At 48.8% G+C, this 11,031-nt stretch overlaps 1 protein-coding gene across 1 annotated transcript; it reads right to left on the bottom strand.

Moving 5' to 3' along the window:
* Positions 1 to 8,638: 8,638 nt before the first annotated feature.
* Positions 8,639 to 11,031, bottom strand: LOC143442557 (uncharacterized). The gene is made up of 2 exons (XM_076935258.1): positions 9,364 to 11,031; positions 8,639 to 8,757 (listed from the first exon to the last, which is right to left on the bottom strand). The coding sequence occupies exons 1-2, from the start codon at positions 10,904 to 10,906 to the stop codon at positions 8,639 to 8,641; spliced, it is 1,662 nt and encodes a 553-aa protein (XP_076791373.1). The 5' UTR covers positions 10,907 to 11,031.

Raw genomic sequence — 11,031 nt, forward strand, 5'->3', positions numbered from 1 at the left:
GGGGCCTGTACCTCTGCAGCCGCGACGGGTGCCTGCGTGAGCTTCTGAAGCCCAGGGCTGCGCTGTGCAACTGCTTTTTCTAGAATAGTCTCTCCAGGCAGTGTTGGACCGCAGGAACTCGAGTCAGTTCCCACAGAAAAATAAACCAGCCCACCTGGCATCCCTGGAAGAGAGGTTGCCTTTGGCACAGGAAGGGCGAGTTGTGGCAAGAGTTGGAGAGCGAGCATTAGTTACCCCCGCCCCCCAGATTCAACAAGGATTTAGGGGAGTGAGCTGACTGAACATCCAAGTTACTCATTGCTCATACCCACACTACACCTCCTATGAGGGAAATGTCAGATATTCCCCACCTCCACGCAAGCTGTGAAAAAGACACAGGTTAACTGCAGGTTCCTTTTGTTCAAGACCCCAGATTAAAGATTAAAGAGGATTTACTGCATAAATTATCCAGAGATCATCTGCTGGCAGGGAGGACGGAAGAGGCAGAATGGCTCTGAGAGGGAAGGTGAGCCTTGCCTGCGGCAAGGCAGAGTGGGGAGGGCCTCTGGAAAGGCCAGCCGAGCATAACTAGCAAGGGAGGCCATTCCTCCAACTAGCAGATGAAATGCAATGGGACTAACGCCCCAGCAGCTTTGGGAGCATTAGAAGGTCAGAAGGGTCAGAGCAGCAGCTAGCTAAAGGTAGATTCTTGGGAACGGGGAGTTGGGAAGGGATTTCCTGAGTTAAGTAGGGGCTGAACTGGTCAGGCTCTTGTGAAAGTTTCCAGAAACGTGTCCCTCCCTGACCCCCAAAAGCCCTTCCCCAAGGGCAGGTTGACTGACTGGCCTCTGCCTGAATATGCTTCAGGCAAAGCCAAGCTCCACAGCTATCACTCTCTCAGTACAAGTGTTAGCAAGCCAGCTGAGGAGAACCCTTTCTAGTTGGGAGACCTCAGGCAACGCACTTCACCTCAAGGCTTCAGCTTCCAACCCCTGAAATTAAGGCGATAAAACTAGAAGGTTTCTAAGTTTCTAACCGTTCCTTCAGGCTTTCTAAACATAGGTGCAGTGTGGATGGAGATGTGCTGTATGCTTCTATCGGCCTTAGAGGCAGATGGGAAAAAGGCACAAGTTTAGCCATGAAGAGACCCTGAGGGATATGGTGGGGGGAGAGGGGGACCCTCTGAAGTTATACATAGGTCCCAGATAAAGGTTTGTGATAGACAGGAGATCTCAAGCTGCACCCAGAAAAACAAGGACACAAAAGGGGAACTCCAGTGCTGCTGGAAATCTACAGAAGCAGCTCCCTGAGGTGGCTGTACCATCTGAGAGTCAACCTTAGGCTACACAGAGCCTCAGGCCACCAGCACACACCTGAATGATGCATCATCAGTAAGATACATCATCAGTCTTCTTAGTCAAGTGGGTGGGAGTGGGAATACATCTGTATCAAAGCAAACAGACCTGGGGATGATGTAGCTCAGTCTACAGAGTGCTTTCAGTGCGAGCTGGAAGACCTGGACTTCATCTTCAGAATCCATATAAAAGCTGGGTGTGGTGACCTACTGTAATCCCAGCATGAGGAACGTAAAGACTGGTGGATTTCTGGAGCTCACTGGCTGGCCAGCCTTACCTAACTGGTAAGCCCCAGGATCCAGTGAGAGAGCTTGTCTGAAAACAAGGTGCACGGCTGTCCTGGGAAACAACACCCAAGGCTGAACTCTGGTCTGGTTTCCACATGTACATGTATACACCTACATTCGTGTAAGACAGGGGGGCAGCAGGCCTCTCTGTAGCCACTTCCCATAAGTGGTTCAAGAACTAGTAAGTGTCTCCCTTCTGCCACAAATGAATGACTTACTGATGATACAGTCAAGAGCTCTGGTGGAGCCAAACTGCTGGGGTGTGTCTTTCAAGGAAAACTCAGTAAGTTTGTACAGAAGCAAAAAACAAAACTCCCTTAAACCCCCCCAACCCTTCACCCCACCCCCAGCTGCTGCCTCAGCTTCCACATTTCTGGAACAGGCCAGAGATGTGGGTGACACCAGTTATGTGGCTATGCGAAGAGAGCAGCTCCGAAGCTCGAAAGGTGCCAAAGGCCAACCATTTGATAAAGCAGGAATCTCCATCACAGGAGGTCCAGGTGGGAAGGGCCTGGCATGCCTTCTGACATCATCACTCCCTGACTGGTCTGACTCTCCTAGCTTCCCAGCCTCCCTTTCAATACCTCCTCGGCTTTTAAGGGCATGGACTCTATACCCTGCAGTCTATGGAAACTGATTTACCAAGGTATTTGTCAGGCCCAGTCAAAGTATTCCCCCACCCTGGCTAACTGCTTCTGTGCTAGAAGGCTTGCTGACTCATTTCACTAGACTTTGTTTGTCCTTGATGTCCACGCCCTTTCAAGTGACCTGTCTGTATACAGTTCTCTCCCAAATTAAGCAAAACCCCTAGGGGGGCTGGAATGTGTCTTCCATTTTAACCTCTGCTGACTTCTATCCTGGGAATAGAGAATCTGTCATGTGACAGTAACAAGGCCCTGCCCCCAGGAGCTGGCTAATCAATACGCACTGGCTAAAACAGTGCACTAATTAATTTTCCGTTCTGGTTTTAGTGCACAGGCAAGCCTTCAGGGTCTAGACTTCACTGACCCAGCCCTTGTCCTTCGTTTTGTCTGCTCCCAAGCACAGGCTTCCTCACATGCGAAGGCGTGACTGTTGCCCTCAGAAATACCCTTCCCTTTACCATTCCTGACATTCTGAAATGCTGAGAACTTACTTTATAGGAAGATGCGGCTACAGAGGAGTGTCTGTACCACACTGTGGGGCAGTAGAATGGGATATTCCTTAGTGTTCTCAGCTTTGACAAACAAGCTCAGACCCTCAGTTTCTTCATCCGTGAAGCAAGGAGAAAAAAAAATGTCTACGCCACAGGTTGCTAGAAATATATTCAGTAACATGAGAAGGTAAAGGCACTAAAGTGAGCAGTAGCTATTATATCTGCAAGTGAGGACATTAGCAACACCAAACCAGCTGCTGCCAACTGTGGCTAGTTCACATGTTTTCCCTCCAGAGGATTAGGAGTGCCTGCGTGTGATGGGTACAGAGAGATGGGAGCAGAGAATGCCAGAGTAGTGCCTTAAAGTGACGTTGGAATATGTTGCTGCCACCTGTAGGTCAGCTTTTCAGGTCTTGCACTTTAGACCGACCAATACAAATTCCCAACAACTGCCACTACAGAGATCATTTTAGATGACTTTTGACGATGGTGGCTGTACCAAGGAAGAGACTGGCCCCTCCAGGTCAAGTCTGAGTGCTGGGGCTTCTCTCAGGAACTAAGAGACATTACTCACATTCTGTTCCCCTCCTCCAAGGATTGTCCACCCCTGAGGAGCAGCTGTCTCTCTGGTCCCCTCCCAGCAGCTGAACCAAAGGCAGCTGGGCAGAGGGTGAAGGGACATGGCTGGCTCCACTGATCATGACAGCGGCCTTCTGGCTGAACAGCTGTCAGGATGGCTTCTGGACTGAAGAGTTTCGCTGTCAGAATGGCTTCTGGAAGGAAGAGTTTTATTCCTCACTTCCTCATTCAAGTTGGCCCCCTGAAGCCAACCTTCCTGCTCTACCTGAGCCCACTGTCTTTCTCCTTACTAAAACCATCACCTCAGACGTCACTAAAATACTCTAAGTGAAAGTATTGGAAATAGAGTCCAGTCAGGAGAGCAGTTAGCTTTTCAAGGAACACCGATGGGCTCGGGGAGGTCTGGAGATGTAACTTGATGCATAAGAGAACTGGCTGCTTTTCCAGACCCAGGTTCAATTCCCAGCACCAACATGGTGGCTCACAGCTATGTAACTCCAGTTCCAATGACCTGATGCCTTTTTCTGGTTTCCCGGGGTACCAGGTACAAATGTGGGACACTGACATACTTCCAGGCAAAAATACCCACACACATAAATTAGGTAAATAAAGAAGAAAAACATATACCAGGAAGTCCAAGATGTATGTGCCTGTGTGGGATTATTTTGACAACAGAAAACTAAGGAAGTTTAGCTGCTTCAGTGCCACCATCAAAGCCAGAGAGGAATCACATTTTCCTGCCCTTATTACAATAGGGTTTAGAGCCAGCTGCCCAGGTCTTACAGTGAGGCTGCGAAATCTGTCCCTCAGCTCCACATCCAGAGGCTGATGCTGAAATGGACCATTCCACAACTTTGGGGTTGTTCATGAAAAGCAGGACTTTCAGTAATAAACCCTTATGGTCAACCTAACCTGTCCCCAAATTAGTGAGCCATGGCCAGAAGTCACCAGCTAGCTGTTCATCCTGCTCCAGAAGTGACTACCCATAATAGGTACAAATGAACGATGTGCCACCTGATAGGGGAAGAGGCTGTGTAGTGGGGCCAAGCTGCTGTGAAAAGCCTTCTGAGGTACCCTGCCTCATTTTCACCCACATTGCTCTATGCTTCCAACCACCAGATAGAGCAGCTGTCCTAAACCTGTGGGTCGTGAGGGGTTACCTAAGACCATCAGACATCACAGATATTTATATTACAATTCATAAGAATAGCAAAATTACAGTTATAAGTAGAGACAAAAATAGTCTTATAGTTGGGGGTCACCACGACATGAAGAACTGTATTAAAGGGCCCCAGCATTAGGAAGGTTGAGAACCACTACTCTATACAAGGCAAGAGGACTGAGGAGAGTGGGAAGAGAGTTCCCAGGATTCCTTTCAAATAGTTCACATTGTAGGATTCTGAACCTCCTTCATGAATGCAGACACTCCTGGGTTCCTAAGAGACTAGGGGCTTTCCTTTGTAAACAAGGTGCCTCAGAGCAGAGCTCCCCCAGGGTTCAGAAATCAACAGGAATCTGACAACCCTCTCCTTCTGAGATCAAACGACCCTGGGTGACCCTGAAGACATTTCAAGTCTGCCTTGAGTACCACTGAGATGGCCTCCTCTGGTAACTGCCCTAATTTCCAGCACTGGTTTCTTACATAATTGATAGATGCAGCAAGAAGGAAACCACCTCATCTTCTGATAGCCCGAGAAGTCACATCCAGAGGCCAGGAGGTCTAGTACCTGAAGGCAAGTGATCTGGGGGCTCGAGTACCCCATCCATCAGAGGCATTGCAGCCTGTCTTATTAAAAGATGTGTTATTTCCAGAAATCCCGGGGCCAAAGGAGAAGGCAGCTTCCCTGACCCACTTCTTGTTGAGATCTGCTAGTACATACTAGATAAGAATGCTCCCTTAGGTTAGTCCCGTCTTCTCTGGGGAGATTCCAACCCCTATCATCCCAATCCATGGGTGAAAAGCACTTCTCAACCCTGCTCCTAGACAAAAGGGCCTCGAGATTAACCAAGTCATTGGCAGAATCTGGCGTTATTCATAGCTGCAGACCCAGAGGGGCTTATGAAGTTCAGTATTCTCCATAGCTGTGGACCTGGAGGGTTCACAGTTGAGTATTCAGTAACAAATGCAGCCTTCCATGGGCCAGCCACTGAGGTTGAGCCACTAGAGACTTCCTGCTGGGAATGGAATCTGGTACAGTCTCTATCTATGGTCAAAGCACTCCCAAATCAGAGGAACCAGGGTCCTTGTACAGCAGGACCACAAGTCTCCATCCTGGGCCTGCTTGAGGGTTACGTTAAACCCTACCTCTAGAGAGCCAAAGGAGACCCCGGCCCAGCTGCCTGAGAACCTCTCTTCCTAGCTTCTGGGGAGCAGCTTTGCTACTGAACAGGGCTGAAGAGCTGTAATTATCCAGACAGGATAAGAGCTATTTTGGGAAGAAGTCATTCTGCTGCCAGAACTTTTGACTTCCTAAACTAAAACAAGATGCACAGAAAAGGGGGTGAGGGTGGGAAGGATGGAGAGAAGCCTGCTTAGTCACAGGCATTAAATCTTGAACTGAAGAAAACAGTACCCCTTTCAAAGTTATAGCTTTGTATTAAGGTATCTATTAGGATATCTCCCTCTGGCCTCGGAAAGGAAGCTGTAGCTACTCTGTACTCCCCTCCTCCTGGCATCCCATCTCCTAAGCCCCATCAAGAGCATTCATTCAGCCTGTTGTTTGTTTGGATATCCAAGCACAGACTAGTATCTATTTATATATTGTTTTTTTTCCCTGTCCATGTCTTATCTCTCCATTCCTGTAGTCAGTATCTCAAAGAAGAGAGAGAGAGAGAGAGAGAGAGAGAGAGAGAGAGAGAGAGAGAGACTCTGTGTGTGTGTGTGTGTGTGTGTGTGTGTGTGTACTAGTGGCTAGCAGAGTATCAGACATCTGAATAAAAACCATCTATGGAATGAAGCAACAGGATGGGACTGGAGGAAAGTAGAGGAAAGAGGGACTTCCTGCTTTGCTTGGAAATAATCTCTCCGAGTGCCTTCTCCCACCTGCAGCTGAGCTCAGGGCCTGCGGCAGACGGGGTGGCAGCTGCATTCCTGGACACCTCCCCTCCAGCTGTTGTTATCTGAGCTCTTGCTGTACCCCCTCGTTTCTATCTCAAGTCAACTGTTCATCCCGGGTCAGCCAGCCATGAATGGGACTCACTAGAGATTTTTGCTCGGATTTGGGTTAAGAGAGGAATGTGGTCAAAGAGTGGATAGCGGAAGAGCTTTGACCATCTTATCAGAATCGGACCAAGAGGAGCACAAGTACTTAAGGGAACAGTCAACATACTGCAAAATCAGGACACTGACAAATTTAGGACACAGGACTGCCAAGGGCAGAGCCCACTTAATGTTTCTCCAACCTGAGGACTCAAATAGTGTGTAACCCAGAAAGGCGACCCCTTTCTGAAGTGCCCTAGGCAGGAGAGGGAAGAGCCAGATGGGAAATGGGCTCCCATAGCTGCCCAGTCTTCCCCTGGAGCACTGGGTGAAGATCTCCACACTTTGTCTTCAAAGCTGCAACGTTAGCTCATGTGACATTTTGTACAAATGCCCCTGCACAGTGCCCTTCTACGAAGTGGACAACCTACCAACCACGTGTAGTTCTGTCTCCTTCCACATCCGTCCTATCAGAGGACAGGAGTAGATAAGGGGTTGGGACCCTGGACTAGAAGTCATATCCCATCAGGATTCTTACCTCCTCATCTGTCAAAACAAAGAAGCAGCAGCCAGGCATTTCCGGAGGCGGGCAACAAATGGAATTCAGGAAGTGTCAACATGAGGGAGAAAAAGAGTGTGTTACTAAAGATGGCTAGTTGACATGGGAATAGTCCAGCCCAAGCCCCTTCCTAGGGCCCCAAATGGCCTAAAAAACTGCAGCTACCATTTACTGAGTGTTAACGATGCCAAGCACCATGTTAAGTGCTTTATACATAAAGCAACTCACACAGGCCAGGCCCTCCAAAAGGGAGAAGAACTCGGGATTGGAGTGTGTACACAGGGCACTTTCCTCCTCCAAAATGTCATCCAAAGCCCTGTCCTGTGTCCCATTAATAAATAGGACAAGGGCCGGGCGGTGGTGGCGCACGCCTTTAATCCCAGCACCTGGGAGGCAGAGGCAGGTGGATTTCTGAGTTCGAGGCCAGCCTGGTCTACAGAGTGAGTTCCAGGACAGCCAGGGCTACACAGAGAAACCCTGTCTCGAAAAACCAATAAATAAATAAATAAATAAATAAATAAATAAATAAATAGGACAAGGAAGAGGAATAAAAAAGAAAAAGAAAAGAAAACAGAAGAAAAGAAAAAAAAAACAACAAAAAGAAAAAAAATAGGACAAGGGCTTATCACGCCATAATTCTTACAGCAAGAACTCTATGCTACCAAGACACACTCTTAGAGGTCTGATCCCCACGCTCCTGTGCCACCAGTGGCCAAGCATAAAAAGGAGCAAAGGATATGAGACAGTGTTAACGATTCCAGAGACATAGGCAAGACCTGCTGGTATTTGGGGGGGTGGGGTGGGGGGGGAGGTGTGAGCCGTTGAGTTGGCCTAGAGATCCTACCAGGGCAACAAGTGAGGGAGAGCTTGAGGAGAGTTCTGAACCCTTAACCTGAATCATTGGGGATTCAACAATGGGCATGACTTCAAAGTGGGTTGTCATGTTTTGGTGACTTTCCCTTAAAACACATGATTAGTGGGGTTAAGAGCACTGGCTACTCTTGCAGAGGAACCAAGTTCAATTCCCAGCAACTACATGGCAGCTCACAAGTGTAACTCCAGTTCCTGGGTATCTGACGCCCTCTTCTGGCCTTCATGGGCACAGAGATACATAGGCTAAAGACCCATACACATCAAATAAATTAAATCTTAGAAGCAGGTGGCACACATCTTTAGTCCAAGCACTCTGGAGGCAGACAGATCTGTATGTATTCAAGTCCAATCTGGTCTACATAGAAAGGTCAAGGCTAGCCAAGGGCTAGCCAAGGCTATATAACAAGACCTTGTCTCAAAAACAAACAAAAACCCAATCTATGGTAGGTAAGACCACAGGACTTGAATTGTTCACCTTCCCAGTTGTGAGTTCTCATTAGAAGGAGACTGCTGAAAATGAAAAAGGTTCACATTCCCAAAGGGATGACTAGCATTGGAATTTAAGGTGAAAAAGAGAATTATCGCTCTTTTACGTCTAACCCCTAGCCATTTAGTTTCCTGACAGACTTCAAGTACAGGACAGACATGGAGGCCACCCCATCACCTGTCTTCTTACCCTCCCCACAAGCCTTTCACAACACCCTCCACCCGCCCCCGCCCCCACCCCCAGAAGGGAAAACACAGACCTTTCAGCCACCAGAGGATCCGGTTGTACGTTTCCTCGGAAACATCTGAAAGTAACAGAAACTTGCTTTTTCCTGTGTGTGGAATGTCATCCTCTCTCTATGCCTCCACCAGAAAGTCTTCTTAGCTCCTGACCCTCTTCACTCTCCTCCCACCTAGGACTGGGTACCACATGCCCGCTGTCCCTCTTCCACCTTCTCTGTGCATTTTCACACTCTCTGCCTCCTGGAAGCCTGAGACCCAGCCCATGTGTGCCCCAACTACTCTACTTTCAAACCAGAGCATTTACCTGAGGCTCCTGTTCGTTTTTAACAGCCTCACTAGCCCTCACCCTGGCTCTTTATTTCCACTCTGAGGAATCCACTTCTGACCCTGCAGTCCATTCTCTACCTTCCACGAAGAGTTAAGCTGCAATGCCTGTTAAAAGTCAATGCTCAACTCCAGATTTAACCATCTGCACTGATGTCAGCAGCTTGGAGCTCACTGAAGCTGGCAGGCAAGGCACGGAGCACTGAGCTCAAAGATAGAACCAACTTTGGCACTAGCAGGAAGGCAGCCTTGGGGCCCAGAACGAAGAGAGGGTGCTTTCCTGCCAATCCCAACCCATTTCACTAAATGTGGGCTGCAGCTGGACAGTTTGCTTCTTCACATACCCAGGAAGAAAGCATTGAACCCTTGAATGGGTGGTTTGCTGGTGGACTTCGGGGTCTTTTGCACTTCTGTCAATGGTACTCGGTATAAAGAATCCTTCGGGGATGGTGGTAGGCTTGCTTTGTCTCTCTGGAACATCAGGTCCTCACAGAAAGGGGTTGAGTCCATTTCATAAAAGGACTCTAAAGGGTCTAGGGGAGGAGGTGACTTAGGTTCAAAATCAAATATTGGTGACTGGTTTTGGGACGTTTCAACTTTAGGATTCAGTAAGGCCCACCATGAGCAATCGGGCCCATACCTAGGTAAGGACCGAGGGGGCAAAGGCCGAGGGGTCAACTCAAAGGCTGAGGGGGCTTGGGTGCAGGAGGGTTTTGGAGAAAGCTCTGAATACAGGGGAGACTTATAGCCTCCTTCAGACACTGTTCGACATGTCACACGATGAGGTGACTGCATTGACTGTTTTCCTGGGGAGATGGTCACCTTGCGTCCGACCTCACGTTCTCGGGTTGGGGACCTCATAGTGGGCTCCATTTCAGATATTAAAATCTTTGGGGTGGGCTTGGTCTCAATACAGACAGAACGGTCTGGTCGAGGAGGAGGAGGAGCTCGGTGTGCCCCATCTAAATCTCTAAGGACAGAAAGTTTGAGGCCTGATGATAATTTTGCATTCTTTTGTGAGGTCTTAGGTTCTGAAAGTATTGAGCTGTGACCAACTTCTGGTTCCTGGGGAGGGATCTTTCTAATGACTATCTGAGGGTTATTAGCCATGCGAATGCCATGCTCTTGGACAGAGATATTTCTTGAAGATTTGACCTCTGTAGTAGTCCTTCGGGTGGGCTCTGTTTGTATAGCTTCATCCTTCGGGTAAGCTGAAATCCTACGGGGCACTTTAACCCCCTGGGGGTTCTGGACCTTGGAGGGTGGGTCCTCCTCTTTTTCTCTAGTAAAACACAAGTGACGGTATTTTGCATCAGAGGCCATAGAGGAATGGTAGCCAACCTCACGCCCTGGCTTGTTCTCAGTTCTTCGTGTTGCCTCTTCCCTGACTGGACTGACATTCCGATGTACTCCTGCGAGATGGGAGGACAGAGTCTGGATTGACTGGTTCTTTCGATGAGGAGAGTGATGAGGAGAGTGATGAGGAGAGTGATGAGGAGAGTGGTGTGGAGAGTGATGAGGAGAGTGATGAGGAGAGTGATGGCGGGGTGCCTCTATCCTTGTTCGGGTCTCAGTTCCCCGTGAAGTGGTGACTGCACAGAAGCCAGGCCCTGATTGTGGGGACACAGAGCGTGGGTAGTCTGATGTTGAATGGTGAGTGGTGGGTGCAGCAGCTTCGGTTCTTCTCTGGGAAGGAGGAGGAGGAATAGAAGAAGGACTCAGGGAGACAGCAGCAGCAGCTCGCTGGCTTGAGGAATAATACCCACGTCCCCTCTGAGGAGTGGACGTAGTAACCTCAGCCCCTCTGTGCGAAGAAACTGCTACCTTGGACCCATTTTTATTTGTCTTGTACACCTGATAGACTGTGGCCTTCTGGGTAGATGCCATGTTTTATCAGCGGGGTTGTTTTCAGGATCCCAAATAAGCATGAATGTTTACCCTCATTGTTTTCAGAGCTGCTGTTCTTGGTCCCCCACGAAAGTGGCAGCTGTTCTAAGAGTGTCTCACAGTTC

Source organism: Arvicanthis niloticus, chromosome 6, assembly GCF_011762505.2.
Source record: "Arvicanthis niloticus isolate mArvNil1 chromosome 6, mArvNil1.pat.X, whole genome shotgun sequence".
NCBI classification, from domain to species: domain Eukaryota; kingdom Metazoa; phylum Chordata; class Mammalia; order Rodentia; family Muridae; genus Arvicanthis; species Arvicanthis niloticus.